General features: G+C 53.7%; 1 protein-coding gene across 4 annotated transcripts in view; it reads right to left on the reverse strand.

Annotated features, from left to right (window-relative positions):
- The window catches only part of Iqsec1 (IQ motif and Sec7 domain ArfGEF 1), a 280,229-nt gene that overhangs the window by 152,983 nt on the left and 108,723 nt on the right, over positions 1-18,523 (reverse strand). For all 4 annotated transcript variants that reach the window (XM_087207194.1, XM_087207193.1, XM_087207199.1 and 1 more), the window contains exon 2: positions 8,390-8,419. In XM_087207194.1, coding sequence (XP_087063320.1) covers positions 8,390-8,419 — 30 coding nt within the window. The remainder of the gene's footprint in view (positions 1-8,389; positions 8,420-18,523) is intronic.

Raw genomic sequence — 18,523 nt, forward strand, 5'->3', positions numbered from 1 at the left:
TCCTAGGTCTTCCTTTGAGATCTGGGTGGAAGCCTCATGACCCTGCGACTCTTACATTTTGCACACCTGAAAAACCGGCATCATGTGGGTGATGCCAAGGTCTGCTGCTAGCTTCAGCAAGAGCGAGGCCCCTCTGGAACATGGTGGCAGTGGTTTCTGAGTGCTGGATGGCTGAGCAGAGTGGAATGAATCCTGGGGAATGAATTTCCTAGGTGGCCCTTCTAGAACAGAGGGCCCAGAGGCTCTCGTCTCAAATGAAAGGTTTATACTTTTGCTTCCTTGAGCTTGCCACCAGTGGGGTCTTGCTGATTCTTGCAGTGTCCTCATGGTATCTTCTTGTCCTGGTTCAAAATCCATGTTTTCTGTGCTCGCTTTGGCAGCACATATACTAAAATACTCATTTTCTTTTTAATGGTACCAATGTCTTCAGCCGCCACACCTCCTTTGGCTCCAATTTTTATACGTGGTTCTTTTTAAGCCAAAATTTAAGTTTTGCAAATATTTCTGCCCTGGTCTTTGCTCCTGATTTCTCACTAGAAATCTGGCTAAAAAGAGCCAGCAGTACCCATGCCATAGCCTGAATGTTGGGCTGTCTTGAAATCTCCTAGACCAGATCAGCTGGCCCACCACCTTTATATTCAGTCTAAGGCAAAGACTTAGGACACAGACAAAATGTAGCCACGCTATTTGCCAAAATGCGACAGTTGTGATCTCTAGGACAATTCCCAGTAGAGTCCTCATTCCCAACTGAAGCCTCAGAAGGCTGGCCTTGCCTTTTACTGTCCACACATTTCTATGAACATTCAGGTCTTCTGATCTCCAACCAAAATCACCCATCATGCTCTGCTGACAGCATCCTAAGGTTTCTCCAGCCTGCATCTCCAAACTTCCCAAACTCCTCCTATAAACCAGTTCCAAAGACTTCCGAACCACACAGTCAGGAATAGTCACAGCAACAATCCTACTTCTTTGGTACCAGTTTTCTGTATTGGTAAGCTTTCCTGTTTCTGTAACAAATACCTGACACCCACAATTTCCAAGAGGAGAGGTTTCACAGTTTCGAAGGAGTCTGTCTGATTCCAAGGCAGAAACATGGCCAAAGGGTCTGGAAGATCAAGGCTGCTTTTTTGTGGTGGCCAGGAAGCAGAGCAGAGGAACAGTCCCAGAGAAGAATGGCGCAGAGACCAGATGGACCCCAAGGTTAGGTCTCCTTGACCCACTCAGACACATCCAGAAGTGTGCTTTACTAATATCCAAGCCAATCAAGTTGACGATTAACATTAACTGTCCCAAGGACATTTTCCACTTTAAAAAGAAAGGACTCCAGAAGCTTTTTGCTTCAGTGAGTTATGGAGACTGATATTTACTTGTTCGGAAATTAAAACTCACAGTGTGTTTCAATGGCCTTTTCATTTCAAGTCTGCAAATGGATAATAACATTTGGCTTTTAAAGACCTCATCATATCTACACTCGGTGTAATTCAATTCTATTTTGTTTCCCAACTCTGAATGATTGGTGTCAAAAGGGTAGTAGCACTTGACTGACATTGTGACACTATAATAAAATGTCCTGCTCCCCGAGACACCATAGGTCACATTATCAACATCTAAGGGGCTGACAGGAAGAGGGCGTTCATGCTAATTTCCCCATGAAGTCTTCGTCAGATTTCTCATCAGAAATCCTGTATTCTAGCAGGTCATGGGTTGATGTATTCAAAGTAATAAAGGACCAAGACTGCCAGCCAAGAATCCCACAGCCAGTGAAAATCTCCTTCTGAGAGGAGGGAGACATGCCAAGTATTCCCAGATGTCTCAGTTCCTTCAGGAGGCCATAACAAAATACCTTAGCGTGGGGGATTTAGAAACAGCAGAAGCTGATTTCCCACAGTTGTGGCAGCTGGCAGTCCAAGATCAAGGCTCCAGGAGATTCAGTGTGTGGACAGGACTCACTTTCTTCTGCTAACACAGTACCTTCTCTTTTTTTTGGTACCAGGGATCGAACTCGGGTCCTTGCGCTTGCACAGCAGACGGCGAAACCACTGAGCTAAATCCCCGGCCCAACATAGTACCTTCTTCCTGTGTCTTCATGTGGTGGGAGGGGTGAAAGGCTGCACTCCTTCCCTCAAGCCCTCCTCTAAGGAGTGCATCGCATTCACGAAAGCTCTTACTACTACTGCACTTGGGCTGAAGTTTCAGTAGGGATTTCCAAGAGACACACACATGTTCAAACCACTGCACACGTGAAACAAGAGCCAAAGGAGGTGGTCACCCTGACATGCCTGGTAAGAGTCTTTCAAGTTGAACTGAAGGACACTAGACAGGAACTCGGAGCCGGATGAAGACTGAAACATCTCTGGTAAAAGCAATTCATGACAAGGTACATGACAACGTGTGTAAAAGTTAGTGCTCTTTTTGGTTTGTACATGATTTAAGAACTCTTATAGGAAAAAAACAATTAATCTATGCTACTGGACATATCACACACACATTTGTAACTCTGTGACGTCGATAACTAAGGAGGAGGGCACCGAGCTGTATAGATGCATAGTTTTCTATGTTACTAAAGTGACACTGCTGCGGATTCACGTCAGAGCACTATCACTGTCACATGGCAACCAGAAGCCCCTAAGAACCACAACCAAATAGCTATAGGACATACCTAAAATGGAAGGGATGAGAATGAAAATGTTTTACTACAAAAATCAACTAACTAGGAAAGAAGTCTGGCATGCAGGAAATAAGGGACAAAAAGGCCATAAGACATTTGGGAAACAATAAAATGACCGAAGAGACTTTGAAGGCTGTGGAGAGGAGCCTGAGTCTCCAACTGACCAACTTGAGTTACAACCAGCCCTCGAGAATGAACTGAGTTGGTAAGTCAAGGGTCCACTGTATTTCTACTTTGCTGGTAAGGAAAGGACCATTAGTGCCTCCAGAGTCAGGCTGAATACAGAGTCCAGCCAAGAGCATCGAGGACCCACACTGTGTGCACCACACAGGAGATGGGGGTAGCTGTAAAGAGCAGTCTCGAACTAGGAGCCCCATCCTGAGGTAACTGCCCAAGATGCACCCGGACCACCAAGATGGGAAGGGAGAAGACATACATCTTCATCCAAGGTGAAAGAGCTCTCTGAGCTCTCCAGCTCTTCCTGCTCAGGCTGACCTGGGCTCTCTCAGATCCTCTCTCATCATCTGAGGAGCTGAGTCTCCTGGGACTGTGGTGAAGGAGACGAAAGGAAAAGAGAAGGAGATGAAGGTGAACTGATATAACCGTGCCATGGACTGTCCCATTTTCTGCCTCACATAAGCCATCCACGGTCCTTGAGGTTGACATCTTTACTCCCATCTTACCACGGGGCAGTGGTTCACTGTGTCTCATTGGTCTTAGCGTATTTGGTTAGTGTAAAGATGTGCACATATCAGGTGCTCAGTAAAGGCTGCTGAGTGAGCACAGACCCTTAAGGCCTGGAGAATTCGGTGTAAAGTTCATATGACATAGAGTATGAGGAGGAGACCAGACCTGAACTCAGTGCAGATGCTGATCCCACAGTGCTAAGCAATGTCTGTGTGTCTCTTGTCACAGTCTGGATCTTAAGTGTCCCCCAAGGGCCCCATGCTGAAGGCTTGTCCTCGATGCAGCAATGCCAAGGGGTGGGGCCTTTGGCAGGTGAATGGATCATAAGGACTTTGCCCGCATGACTGGATTAATCTGTCGGTGGATTCATGGCTCAATGGGCTCTTGGGAGGTTGTGGAGATGTTAGGAGCAAAGCCTAGTGGGAGGAAGTAGGTCATTGAGGGCTTGGCCTTGAAAGGCATATTTTATTCCCAGCCCCTTCCTGTCTCTTCCTCTCTCCCTTTCCTTCCCAGCCACCATGAACCAAGCAGCTTTGCTCTCCTATGCCCCACTGCCCACCATGATGTTCTACCTTGTCAGGGACTAAAGTAATAGGGCCTGGAAACCGTGAACGGAAGTGCCTGAAACCATGAGCCAAAATAAATCTTTCTTCCTCTTTTTTTTTTTTTTTTTTTGGTACCAGGGGTTGAACTCAGGACCATGCACGTGTGAGGCAGATTCGGTGCCACTGAGCTAAATCCTAGGCCCTCTTTTTCCTCTTAAGCTGCTTTTCCTCATGTATTTTGTCACAGTGACCGAAAGCTGCCTAACACCCTTCCCAAGGCCACCATCCCATCCCTCAGTTGGGTACAGACGAAGAAGAAGGCCACATCCTACTCTGACTCTGAGCCCTTCCTGTTCCTATCGGAGGCCCAGAGTCCAGTTCTGTTTACCCGACAAAGCCAACACTTCTGGTTTTATCCACTACACTCAGTAGTTTTTATACTGGCTGGCAAACAAAATGAGGTGCGTGTTGTCATTTTGTGTCTTAGGAAACAAGGCCTGCCAATTACCAAGGCCTCTTGCCTCAATGTGGACAGAGGAAGATTCTCACAGGAAATGGCATCCATTTCGCCCTGTTGCTTTTGCTTATATGGCCGGGTTCTAGTGAAGACAACGATAGTCACCAAGTCCCCTTTTCCAGGAACAGTCCCCATGCTCCCCTGCCAGCAGTCATCAGGCCCTATCCCTGCTTCCAGCTCCACATGCTCTCTATTGCCTTAGGAAAATGCCAGGCCCAGGAAACCAGCTTTGCAGAACAAACTCATTCAGTATTTTTCCAAGTGTCAGAGGCAAAATGTCTACAGCTCATACTCATGCAGTGGACACGTCGGGCACCAGCTGTCGGAGAAATTCTATTTCCATGAGAGGACATATGTTCAGGGTGACCTTAGAATCGCATGAGAACTTGTTAAAAATACAGATTCCCGGGCCTCATCCAGGAACTACTGAGCCTGACATAATAAGCACAGGGCCCAGTAATCTGTATTTTCAAAGAACACCATGGGCCATTCTGCCTTGCAAAGGCATTGCTGTGTGACATCCTGGCTCTGGCCTGAACAGCTGCATTACCTGAGCCGACCGGTACAGCACTTCTCAGCCTCAGTTTCCCAGAGCTGAGGGAACACAGCAATGACCACTCTCTCAAAGGGGTGGGATTGGCTGCAGAGGGGTCCTATCCAGCAACAACACAAATTAAAGTATGATTTATCCCCATTAATGAACACAGCTGAGTGCATTTCAAGGATCTAACAGGGCACCAGGAGAAAGAACACAGTTTCACCTGCAGAAAAGTGCTTACATTTTTAAATACAGTCTCCATGCCTTCGTACATCTCTGTATTCCTTTCAGAATCCAAAGTCTATAGATCTCTTCTCTTCCCAAGCCACCCCATAAATAAACCCTCAGAGGATGCAAATGTGGCAGCCTCTAGAGCCTCCCTCTGAACAGAGCCAGAAGCAGATACACGATCCCCGGGAACAATGAACAGAAGGCTACATTTGCAAAATGGTCAAAAATGAGTCATTTCATTTGTGGAAAACGAACACATCTGATCTTGCAAATGTTTTGCCCTGGGGAAAAAGAGCGTGTATGGATTCCCAAACAGGCTCCTCCTGGAAAAACACACTCGCCTGCTACTGAGGAGGCTAAAACAGATGACCAGAGAGGGGGCTGCTCGAATCCTTGGAGGTTTAGGAAAAATAACTGCACCGAGCAGGGTGTGGGGGTAACTGAGGGCTGGGGTGGTCTCAGAATTTGTGACATCGGTTCCTGGCATGCATCAGCACCTTCCCTAGGCTGAAAACATCCAGGGTAGGCCTCAGCCACCATACTACTGCACCCCTCCACGGCTGCTTGGTGAGGGTCTGTTATACACAGGTGGGGGTCTCAGCAGGGTGTGGCTCCACCTTTCTCTTTTCCTTCCAGTTTAATGGCCTGAAAACACTGATGAGCCCTGAATCCAATGAGACCCATTAGGTACCACGCACATAATCTGTGAACCGCATCTGCCCAGGGTTCCCAGCAATACCAAGCTGAATCTATGTCAGGGACGTCCCCTCGGGCCTGCTTTGGGTTGGCAGGTGCTGGCACCTTCTGTCCATGACCCTGGGCCCTCGTTCCTGCCCTGTGTGTCTTGGGATATGGTTTATGTCTAGACTTCCAAGACCCTCTTGCACTCACAGGCAGGGCTTTGGGAAGGTGGCTGGATTAAGGGGCTGACAGCTGCCTCGCTGGGGGCGGGGCCCGGTAGGAAGAGGTAGGTCAGTAGGGTGTGGCCTGGGAGGGTGGCTCTCATTCTCTGGCTCCTCCCTTCTTTCTCTGCTTCCCAGACACCTGTCATGAGTAGCTCTCTTCCCCTCTGACACTTCCACCAGGAAGTTTTCTCCGTTTGAGCCCAAATAAACCTCTCCTTTGAGTGGAGGCTGTGGGGTACTGTGTGTCAGTGAGGAGGAAACAATGAGATGAATGCTCAAATCTCTAGGACAACACGCTGAGGGAACTGGGCTATTATAAGCCAGGACCAAATGCTGCAGAGCATCACCAGGGGCTGCCTCGTCAGCCCCAGATTCCCTCAAAGCTCCAAGGAGGAGCTGGGCTGGGGGCTCCAAGAAAGGCATTCGTGCTGGGTGACGGGTGGAGCGCGTTCCAGGAGGAAAAGCATCTGACTTGTCCTCCCTGGCAGAGCCAGGTGGGAATCACTGGATGCATTTGGAAGAGTGGCTGGCAGCTGTGCAGTGAGCATGAGGTGCCCCAGGAAGGTGGCAGACACCCTGATGCCCAGGAGGGGGCACTGGGAGTGCGTGGCTACAGCAGACAGCGACAGGAGCAGAGGGTCACTGCCACACTGGGGTCTAAGAGAGGACAGAGAAGCCAAGAAAGAAGCTCAGCTGATTGGGAGCCCTCATGGACACTTCCCTGGGGCCCAGAGCTGGCACTGTCCCAGAGGGATGCCCTGGGGTCAGGAACTGAGTGGCCAGGGGCTTCTGGTTCTAGAAAAGGGCAGCCCTTTCTACACTCCCCTCTTCACTCCAGCTCCTGGTTGGAGGTTGATAAGAGACCCAGACTTTCTTCTTAGGTTCTTTTTTGAAATAGGGTCTCGCTATGTAGTGCAGGCTGCACAGCTCTTGAATTCACTACGTAGCCCAGGCTGGGCTCAATCTCATGGTGATCTTCCTGCTTCAGCCTCCTGAGTGCTGGGATGAGAGGCGTGTGTCACCATACCTGGCTAAGGCCATTCCTTCCTCCACCTCATAGCCAGCCAGTCCTTACCTTGGGTCCTGGCACACACTGCTGCCCCATGAAAATGCCCTCCCCTTTCCCTCTCCAGGGCTCCATTCCACATCACCTGCCTGGCAACCACTGTCGGAGTCCCCAGCACAGGCAGTGCCAGGGCTGGTGGCCGTGGGCAAGCATCCTCTCACCATCCCCAGCTCCTCCATTCTCCACACCCTCAGGAATGAGAACCACGCTCCGGTTACAGGTGACAGCAGACATCTCTGTAAGAGGCCCGCGATTCCCCAGGGGGACCCTTACAGGACGGCCTCAGACAAGTGGCTGTCATCATGGGTGACATGTGCCACCACATGGGCCCAGCAAGATTAAACATTCTTCTGTTTCCTACCCAAAAGTAGCAGGGACACGCACACTCCTGCACCCTGCTCATTCACGGACAGCGCGTACGTTCCAGAACCCCCTCCCTGTTGGCACACCGTTCAGGAGCCCCAGCCCAGCCCCCACCCCACTACTCTCCCTGGCTCCTGCCCTCCCTGCCACTTCCCCTGCACCCCAGGATAGAATCTGGTCCCCATGCTGAGTCCCCAGCAGCCACCCTGTCACCAGAGGACCTCACACATGTGACACCCAGCCCCTGCCTGGGTAACATCTTGTCTCCCGGGCCTGGCCACAGAGCCACACTCACCAGCTGCCCCAGGGCACCCCAAACCCAGGGCCCACCTGCTGCCAGTGGGGTTCTGGGGTCCATGGGATCTTACATTGCCTCTCTCCCTTTCGTTTTCTACCCCACAGCCTTTGGGGTCCCTGGACCCTCCCCTGACACCTCCCCATTTGCTGAGGCACTGAAGCCCCGCTCAGACTCGACTTCCCGGTCCAGTCCCTGTCACCCTTGGAGACCCTCTCCATGTTCCTTGCCCTGTGGGGACACCCACAGCATCCGATGTGTCCCCAGCCTGCCCAGCCCTAGGGATGTCAAGTGTAGAAGCTCTGGCCCTAGGCAGGTCACAGCTTAGGCAAATGGTCCACCCAGGGTCCCCAGCAAGGAGGAACAACCATCCCTGCAGGTGACCTCCCCGGGGGACAGAAAGCCCTGCAGGGAGCTGGCGCTCTTGCTCACACAGGCCTCTGAGGACCACGCCACCGAGGTCCTAAGGCAGCAGCCAGGACTGAGCGACCCACTGGGGGAAGCAAAGCACATGGTTTCACAAAGGCCACCACTCCCAGGACGGACGGACGGACAGAGTGGGGGTAACACGTACCTGACACTGCGGGAGCTTTCTCCTTCAGACCTGCAAAGAGAAAAACACACATTTAGATGCCAGTGTTCTCTGTTCCCGGGCCCTGCAGGAGGCCACTCCTTGCAGGGACACATGCGGTTCCCAGCTACCCCTGTGTCCCTCTCCCGCTGCCCCCAGGTCTCTCTGCAGTTTTCTCCTGAGCCCTCCCTGAACAAGGCCTCCTTCTGGAAGCCCTCAGGCTCCACTCCCACCCCTCCCCGCATCCATGGCCTCCACTATTGTTTCCTGGGGCCTGAGACACCCGGGAGTCGGGAGTCGGTGACAGCCCTGGAAGGGCTTGTGGCTCCAGCACTCTGCACAGGGGTTCTGCAGGGCAGTGAGTGAACGAAAGGGTTGGGGAAATGGGAATGGCCTCCCTGCACCCCTATTTGGTATTTCCAGAGTTCTTTCCCATGGCCAGGTCTATTTGCAAGCGCCCCAAAATCAATTTCAACCACTTTTCAAAGGAGACAGGCTTAAATGTCAAGAACCTGAGCAATGAGATCGCATCTCACACTTGAACTTGCCCAGAGGGGTTTAGTGTTCAACCCCGTGCAGTGGACGGAAGCCTTGGCTGGGCTTCCGGGTCTTAAAGTGAAAAGGCCCACAAATACGCATGGTCACACTTAATCCCCGAGTGCCCGACGTTGGATGTTCATGCCAGACAGCAGTACAAATGTTGTTTCAGACAAAGGCAGTCGACTGTCTTTCTGCCTATCGCCTTTCCAGGAATGTGGTGCGAGCACACACAGCACACTCCGGAGGGCTCATCCACCCACCTTTGGGACCAGCCTGGGCCTCCCAGCACCCCTAGCCTCCAGACCCCCAGTAGGTGCCTGAAACCTCAGCTAGCACCAAACCCCAAATTTACTGCCTTTTCCATATTAACTAAGCACCTAGTACGCGCTATGGCCATACACATTGCAGTATGAGGTACAACAGCAATGAATCTTCTTTTCCCTTCTTCACAAATGCACAGGCAGATTTCTTTTCTTTTCTTCACTTTTCTTTTTTTGAGACAGGGTCTCACTATGTAATCCAGGCTGGCCTCGAACGCATGGCAAGCCTCCTGCCTCGGCCTCCCGAGAGAAGGTTCATTTTTACCACAGATCTTGGCAACTTTGGCATAGGATTTTCTTTCCTTCCCCAGTAACTTGAGAACTTTCATCTTTCCACTTTTTGAAATACCTTACAGCTTCTATTTTTCCTATCTGAATCATCAGTACCACTTCTCTTGTGCCCTGAGGTCATTATTAAGTTAAATGAGGGCCACTGGAACACAAGGCTCCACCACTGCAGCAGTCGCTCTGATAACTGAGACAGCCAGGAAGTGACTTCGAGGGAGTCACAGACACCGTGTGGATCTAGTGCACAAAGGATGATTCGCATCCCCCAGCAGGAAGGGGCAGGACAGCATGATTTCATCAACTACTCAGTGTGAGATTTAAACAAATGAAGCACTTTTCTCTGGATTTTTCCATTTGCTATTTTAGACGGGGGTGAATCACAGCTAAATAAAACCCAGAAAGTAAATCTGTGCAAGAGGAGATGACTGTAGTCCCAGTAAGTGCACTGCGGGAGCCTGAGTGTGGCCCTTGTTCCGGAAGGACAGTGAACTCCTTCCTGCCCAGGGATTTCATGTGGGACTCAGGGCAGGGCAGCAGGGTCACACCGGCCCTACACCAGCAGGGGAGGTGCCCACAGGACATGGGGGGGCCTAGGCCTGGGGTCCTCTTGCCTCCAGAGGTCAGGTGACAAGGTGCTGATGCTCCAGCCCCCAGCACCGGAAGACTCCAGAGCCACTGTTAGGAAGCAGAAGCAACAGACTGACGGTGAAGGCATCCCCGGAGGACAGACAGGAAGTTCCTGTTTCGGATTTTTGTTTTCATTTGGTCATTTGCCTGGACAGAAGAGAAAGCAGGCAGAGGCTGAGTGTGTGTGTGTGTGTGTGTGCACCCGCGCGCGTGTGTGTTCATTCTAATAACTGTTTCACACGCCTTGCCTGGCTGTTTTAGGGGTGACTCCAGCTGTGGGTTTGGCTCAGATGTTTGCTGTCTTAGCTGGACATTTTGGGGTCCATTGACAGCTCATGCAGTCCCCTCCCAGCACTTCCTCTTTCCATCATGCTGTCCCGTGGCCCTGATTCGAACCCTGGCAGTGCTGTCACCGTGTGTTTGCTATCTGTCTGCTTGCGAGGGGCAGGGAGGCCTCTGGGTCACTGCTGGGCTCACACCAGGCACGGGTTCCTTGCTCAGTGGCTGAGGCACAGCAAAGCCAGCCAGGCCAGGGGCTCAGTAGCCCGGGACAATGAAATCTGCCTTAAGTCATTTTCTTGTCACTGAGACACAATACCCACCACCCTACACTTAAAGGAGGACAGGTTTATTTTGGGCTCACGGTTTAGAAGTTTCAGTGCTTGCATGGTCAGGGTGGAAGGGCCTGGATGGAGGAGAGGGGCTCGTGTTCTGGTGGCCAGGAAATAGAGAGAGAGATGGAGAGAGGAGCTGGGAAGGGAAATAAAACCTTCCGGGTCAGCCATGGCGACCCACCTCTTCCAACTAGGCCCCGTCTCCCAACAGCAAGCCAGCTATAAGCCCCCCAATCCGATCACCTTCCAAGGGTCCTGCCCGTGAGCTCTGGGGGACATCAAGACATAAATCACAACGAAAGGCCAGGGAGCCACACAGGCTCCGAGCTCATGGCATCTCCTGGCCACAGCCCAGCAATGGGGAACCCCTGCCTGGCTCCCACATGGCCTCGGAAGTCACTGAATCCTCCACTTTCTCAGATGTGGATTAGGAGGGACAGCAACAAGCAGCCCCCAAGAGTGTGGCAAGGCAACAGCCCAGGCGCCCAATGCCAAGCCGCTGGCCAATCAGGCTGCTTCTCCGTCACCTGCCTGCAGATGCCACTGGACAACGTCATCCTGCCCAGCCGTGAGGTTTGGACAGAGGCAGGCGGCCTCCGGAACAGGCCAGCATGGAGCGGGCCAGGACCCCTCTGCACCGGGAAGTTGTGACCAAGTGGCTTGTGCCTCCCCCAGCAGCGCCGACACGTAGGCCAGCTTGCTAAGCAGTGCAGGTGCAGCACACTCCGAAGACGGCCTTGAGTGCCGCTGCACTGCAGTGCTGGTCCTAGGGCGGGAAGGGCAGTGTGAGGCCAGGGAGCTGGGCAGAGCCTGGGGATGGCGGCCCTTCTGGGTATGGATGCTCGAGGCCACAGAAGCAGCCCTGAGCCCCGGTACCTGCTGCCCAGGGACTGTCTCCAGCAGATCTTGCAAAGACAGGATGACACTGGCTCAGACACAGATCTGGAGGGGAGGACACTGGTCAAGGTTAGTGGAAGGGGAAAGCAGGGGAGGAGAAGAGGCAAGATGGTGTCAGTGCCGGCTGGCATCGGGCTGCCTGTCACCTTGGGGAGTCCACCATCATGACCAACCCGGAAGCTGTGGACACCTGTGCGGGAAGAGCCCTCACCCCACGGCCCTGCAGTGGGGCACTGGCTGAAGGCTGGCCCTGGAGGTGGCACATCTCCACATTCCACCTGCCTCCCAGGTCACCAAGAGCTCCACCAGGCAAAGAAGACCAGTGGACATCGGGCTCCTGTGCATGGAGGCAAGTACAGCTATGTCTGCAGATGTGGAGGCTCCAGGTCAGCACCTGTGGAGACATGGCTTCCAGATGGAGAGGGTGGACATGGGCCACACAGGGAAGGGTGGTGCAGAGAGGACAGAGGCTTCTGCTTCTCCCGCAGCAGCACCTGGCTCTGCCTTCCAGGCTTGAGTTCACAGGTGGTAGGGTTTGCATCCCAACCCTACGGGACAAGCTTTGTAGACAGTCCTAGGGTTGTTCTCAGCTCTGGGGGATCCAAACTTGTTCCCCTCACAGTGCTGGAATCTTAGTCCTAACATCAGGAAGGACTCAGCTCAAGGTAGCAGAAGGGATTCTGTCACTTGCAACCAAGTGCCAGGACTGATGCCAACACAGGTGTTGAAATCACCTGTAGTCTTCGTGTGGTGAAATACAGAAAAGCATAAGAAAAACAAGTGAAAGTCACGTGTCATTCTACCACCTGGAGGAAATCACTGTCATATCTTCATGCGCACACCTGGGCTTTGTTTTCTACCCAAGTTTTGCTATAGTGGAAGTAACACGGCGACATCATTCTACACCAGCCTTACTTACCTACCGTGGATTAAAACTGTCACTGTCACCTTGGCCACAAGGCTTTCCTTCCTCAGCTCCTAGACCAAGGCAGACTCCGCTCCATCTACTCTGGAGAGTTGTTACCAGAGAACAAAATCCAAATTTTACCCTCAGCCCACGTGGCCCACTAGTTCTGGCCCTGGTCCTTTCCGCAGCTTGTTAGGGTTGCAATCTCCGCCTGGCTGCCCGCTCAAGCCCTGTACCACCCACTCCATCCCCTCCACAGCTCGGCACCCAACTCCAGCAACTTGGAAACAGCTATTCCCTCTGCCTGAAAGATTTCCACCACTGCTCATCTCAAAAATGCAATCTCATAATAAGTCTTCCCTGTACCGCCCCCTCTCCACTCCTGGACAGCCCTGTATGCCCACCAAGTTCTCTACCACCTCAGCCCATTCATACTCGGAAGGTGGGGCATGAAACTGTCTTGTTTGCTGACTGTCTTCCCAAATAGAATGGCAGCTCTAATGGGGCAGGCACGGTGTCTGTCTTAGGTGGTTTTTGTTGTTATTTTGTTTTGTTTTCAGTGCTGGGGATCCCAGTGAGCCATACCCATGGCCCTTTTTTGATGTTTTATTTTGAAAAAGGGTCTTGCTGAGTTGCCTAGGCTGGGCTCAAATTAGCGATCCTCCTTCCTTGGTCTCAGAGCAGTGGGCGAGCTCCTGCAAAATTCTTGTAAAGCACCATTCAGGATGGCAGTGTAACAGCCAGCGTGCACTGTACTATACTCGCTTCATGCTACTTTATTTGTGCACCTGTACTAGCTTCTGATTATAAACAATACAAGAATGAACATCTTCATGTCTAATCATCGCTGATTTCCTTTAAGTAATCATCCCAGAAGGAAAAACCCAGGGTCACAGAGCAGAAGAGCTCAAGGTTCCTTCGTCTCCACTGCCACACTGAGTTCCAGGGAGTTGGAACTGAAGGCCTCTCGTGAGTTCCACCAGCTCTGAATGAGAGACAGGGGGACTCCAGCTCCCTGCTGCCAGGGGTCACCTGGAGACCTGACTACACCTTGGATTCTGAAGCCAGGAGGTCTGGGTGGACTTCAGCCATGCATTTCTGTCCCCCGCTAGGAGAACTGCCTGAGGTGACACCGTTATGCCCAGCCTGCTCGCCAGTCAGTCTGGACTCCACACAGACAACGCCCAGTCTTCAGGCTCCAGGCCAGGGCTCTAGCTGCTGCTCCTGCTGAAGAACTGGCTGCTCTCACTCCACGCCCTGGCACTGACGCCATCTGGGTGTCCGTTCACAACTCTGTGGCCCGCAATGTCCCTGCAGCTCTTACAGGTTCTGAGTTTGGTTTTCTCTCCCAGCCTCCACTCCTCCCTCACACATCAGGAGGCTGTGCTGGCCGGCAGGGGTGGCAGCCTGTGGCTGTAGGTCTGTAGCTGTTCGCCCCATCAGACACCAACAGTGCCTCTGTTCTCCTCTTTCCCATCCCCAGCTTTCTATGCCACCAGGGCCACGGGGGGAGCACAAGACTCTGGACCTGATCTGGCGTTTCATCCCCTTTGCTGCTACAGCTGCTTACAGGACAGATGTGTGACCAAGACTGATCCCCACCAGAACTTGCAAGCAGAGGATGGAGAATAAGGGGGTCGCTCCTGGGTGGGGGGCACAGGGCTACTCCATGCAGCAGCTGATCTGTACATGGGGCCAACATGGAACAGCAGAGCCAAGAGGACTCCTGGAGAGATCATTCGAGCCCTGGGTCAAGCCGGACCTGGTCCACAGTGGGGTGAGCACTGTCATGTGTAGGTGTCAAACTACGGAGGGAGGGGTCATCAGAAGGGAAACCTCAATGGTGTGCGTGCATCTCCACACACACGCATGCTGGCACATGTACATGCACACACACACAGGCACACACAGGCAAGTGGGTACAGGGCTAGGGCAGCCAACCGAGAGAAGGGCTGCTCTAGTCCGGCCAGAGGCTTCCCTGGCATCAAAGCATGGGCCAGCTGTCAGGTAAGTCATCGGGGGACAGCCAGAGCCAATGAACAGCTCAGTGTGGTCCTGAGCCTGCTTGGTCTCCACGGAGCCCCCCAGCACGCCTCTCCTCCCCTGCGGAAACGCGGACTGCCACAGCCGCCCCGTGTGCCACCTGGATGGGGCCAGCAGAGGTATCACACAGGCGATCCAGGCAGAGCAAGGCTTGGCCAGCTCTAGTGGCTGCTCGAGGTCACAGCCTGCCGGGCAGGTGGCCTCGAGGAAGAGGATTTCCCCCTGAATCCACGTCTCAGTCACCGCCAGAGGCCCGGGTCCTGGAGGCTGCCGAAGCTGAGTCTGCAGGATGTCCCTTGTGTGACCCCCTCAGCTTCCGCGTGGGATTCTGGGCTCTGTCTTAAACCGCTCCACTTAACGCTGTCTCCGTCTTACGCTTTGGGCCTGCAAGACAGGAATCTGCCCGGAGCACAGCCACCCTGGAGGTGCTCCCTTGCTTCCTAGCTCCTCTCCAGAGCCCCTCTCAAGGACCGTGTCATCGTCCACCTGAAACTCCCTGAAAGGCCTTGGGGCGCAGCGAGTCCCTCTTCCTCCTCCCCTGCAACTTCTTCCCCATCTTGGTAGCAGGGATGTGTGTTTGGCAAACGGCAAGTACGGAGACCCACTCCTGAACTGAAGGCCAGTCCTCCGCCCTGGGCCAGGGCTCCGAACACACGGCCCAGCCTGCTCTCTGTGTACACGGGGAAAGGCTCCTGGGCCACTTGCCGCCCTGCGGCCCACAAGGACACCCCCATCTCGAGCCATCTCCGGGTCTCTGCTTCCTGCTCCTGAGCTCTCAGGGCTGAGGGAGCTCTGGGGGTGGAGGTCGCAGATCCCACTGCCTGGCTCTAATCTGCCCTCTGCCCAATGCCCCCTCCCTGCCTGCCTTGGGCATCAAGGGCACCCCAGCTAGGAGGTGAAGGGACACACCTGCCCTATGGGCTCACCTGCCCACAGCCACCTGAAGCTCCTACCTTCCTGCCCGGGTTCCCAGCTGCCGCCCAGCTGCCACTCAGTCCTCTCCTGGGGCGACCCCGCCACCCGTCTCTCCTGTCTCCATCTGTCTTCACCCCAACACCTGCCAACTCCTATCACAAAGCCCAGTTAGAAGAATTCTCCTCATTTTGTGGAAGACAGAGATGAGATGCAGAGAGGTCCAGCGACTTGCCCAAGGTCACGCAGCAGGCAAGGGAGGAGGGGGCACAGCTGTGATTCCCAAGTTTAAGAGCAAAGCCTTGACTCCGCCTTAGGTGACACCACCTTGACAAGGCCCATCAGCTTTGAGCACAGGAAGTGATAACAGCAACAGCAACAAGAGAGCTTGGACACACAGGGCACCAACCCAGGGACCATTTCAAGTGCGTCAGTCATCTCCACCTAGTGTCCCCAAAGCCTTGACACACAGCGCTCATTCACAGGGACCTGGCCACATCTCGAGGATGACAGAGCTGAGGCTTCCTGAGGGGAACCAGGCTCATGTCGAGCCCTCTGATGACAGTCAGCCACTCACGGAGCAGAGCTGGGAAGGCTGAGGGAGAGTGTGTTCCCAGGCAGGACAGCCACGGTCCCTTCCCGAACGCAGTGTGCTCCTTCAGTGCCTCCACCAGCAACCTCAGGGCCTCTGGACACGAGAATCCTCTGACTGTCCTCCCTCCTCCCTCGCTGCCCAGCAGGCGTGAGGGAGCACAGGGAACCATGTGGGGTGCGTAGGCGGCTGGCTCACCAGGCATGGGGCCCAGGGAGGCTCTGGGGACGGGCAGGCCGTGTGGCAGAGGCAGGAGGGACCACAGCATCTGTCACCCGAGGGACGAGCCAGATGTCACGACTGTAGACAACACTCTTCCAAAGCAGGACCAAACACCCAGAGCCATGCTGCTTCCTGGCCGCCACAGCCTGCTGAGGGCGGACAGCTGGAGGGGACAGCTAGCGCTGGGCATGTGCTGGGGACGTCCAGGCATGGCCTATGGTCCTCACATCCCTGGACAGTAGTTTCAGAACACCTCTCCCTCCCCACAGCATAGCTTTAGGCAAATCCTACCCACATGGAGCAAATCTCCGTTTCTGGAAAAATAAACATTTTTGATCGAAGAAGGTAAGAGAGGGAATTGGTGGCCCTTTTCCTCCTTTTCCTGTCAAGTTTCAGGGATCCTTTTGGCATCCGCTGCCCTTACTGACAATCGTCGGGAGCACTGGAATGGGGACATCGGTGGGAAGGATCATTCTATAGCCCGAGACCAGGCTGTCCTGGCAATGGGATAGAGGCCACGTGGATGCCTGGTGTCTGGGTGCCTATCCCCACGGAGGGAGTGTCCCTCACGTGTCAGTGAGATCCGCCCCAAGTGTGAGCCCACACCCTTCTGTGAATGTTCACAAGTGAAGAGGTTGGTGCAAATCCATCCACAGGCCTTGGGTGGGGCCTAAGGTGGGAGTCTGGGAAGCCTGAGACCCGATCTGAAGCCGCCTGCCCTTAAAAGCTCCTGGCGACTCCCTCAGGGAAAGTCACAAGTACTTTAGGACAGATAGCTTCAGAAGGGAGGCTGGCCTAAGACAATCACACACCCAACAGGCTCCATGGGAAGCTGAGGGAGTTCTCTCCCTTCAAGTAGGGGTGCAGGGTGGGTGAGGCCCCACGAGAGGAGTCACCCCAGGGTGAGGGACAGCCTGCAGCACTCTTCACAGAAGCCCTCTTGTTTCTCTGGGATGGAGGCCAGGGCTTCACGCACGGGGGACAAGCACTCTGCCCTGAGCCACACCCGCACCCCCAAACCCTTGAAGACGGGTATCTGAAGGTGGAAGGGCTGTGCCTGAGCAAGCTCCCTGTCCCCACAGGCATGATAGGCTTTTTGGCAGGCAGGATGTGCAAGCATCAAAAGGGGACTAGACAGACTACAGGTCCTTCCTGCCACCACATCCTCGTCCCACTGTCCCAGAGGAAACTGTGCTTTCCTAGGTGAGACAGCTCCACCCCACATGGGGTGTCTGGGTCTTGTGCCCATCAGTTCACAAGAAACCATCACAGGGACTCTTGGGAGCCAGGCCCCGAGATGGGTAGGGAGCACCAGCCCCTTTGCTGCAGATGTCATTCCAGAGGATGTCCGCACAGCTGCAGAAAGCTGCTGTGAGTCAGTGTTCCATTGCTGTGACAAAATACCCAGATGATCACCTTAAAGGAGAAAAACTTCATCTTGGCTCATGGCTTCAGAGGTTTCAGTCCATGGTCCCTTGGCTCTGCTGCTTTGGGCCTGTGACAGTGCAACACATCATGGTAGAAGCACACGGTGGCAGAGGCTGTTGGCCCCATGGTGGCCAGGAAGCAGAAAGTGAGACATGAAGGGGCAGGGCCCAGTAGCCCCTTCAAGGCCTGCCCCCAGTGACCGCACTTCCTCCACTAAACGAGCCCTTAAAGGTTCTACCACCTCCCCACGAGCTGGACACCAAACCTTCCCAGGAGCCAGAGGAGGCATCCTAAGCCTGAGTCAGCGGACAACCCGAGGGAAGAGGACACATCCTTCTTCCAAATGACATTTTTGGGAAATAAAAACGTTGACATTTTCTTGTTTCCTCCTTCCCCAGCCAAGCCTCTGAACACAGCTGGGCCCTTAGCCCCAGGCGGCCGTGAGGTACTGGAGCAGAGCCAGCACACAGGATGTCCATCATCCCCAAGGGGCTGCTGAGTGAGGGAAGGGGTGGGAACAGCAATGGCATGCCTAGGCAGGAGTGGGGAATGATGGGACTTCAGGAGACAACAGGGAGCTAGGGCAGGGTCTTGAGCAGAGAGTGGTGTGAGAAAAATGGTGCTTCAAAAGATAGCTTTGGCTGCCAAGCAGTGTGCAGAGGGAGACAGGCTGGGGACAGGAAAAATAGAAATCCCCACATCCAGCACTTGTGTGTTCCCATATCAATCACTTCATTCTTTCCTCAC

Source organism: Heterocephalus glaber, unplaced genomic scaffold, assembly GCF_053883595.1.
Source record: "Heterocephalus glaber isolate CG9 unplaced genomic scaffold, H.glaber_assembly_v1.0 deba00000768, whole genome shotgun sequence".
NCBI classification, from domain to species: Eukaryota; Metazoa; Chordata; class Mammalia; order Rodentia; family Bathyergidae; genus Heterocephalus; species Heterocephalus glaber.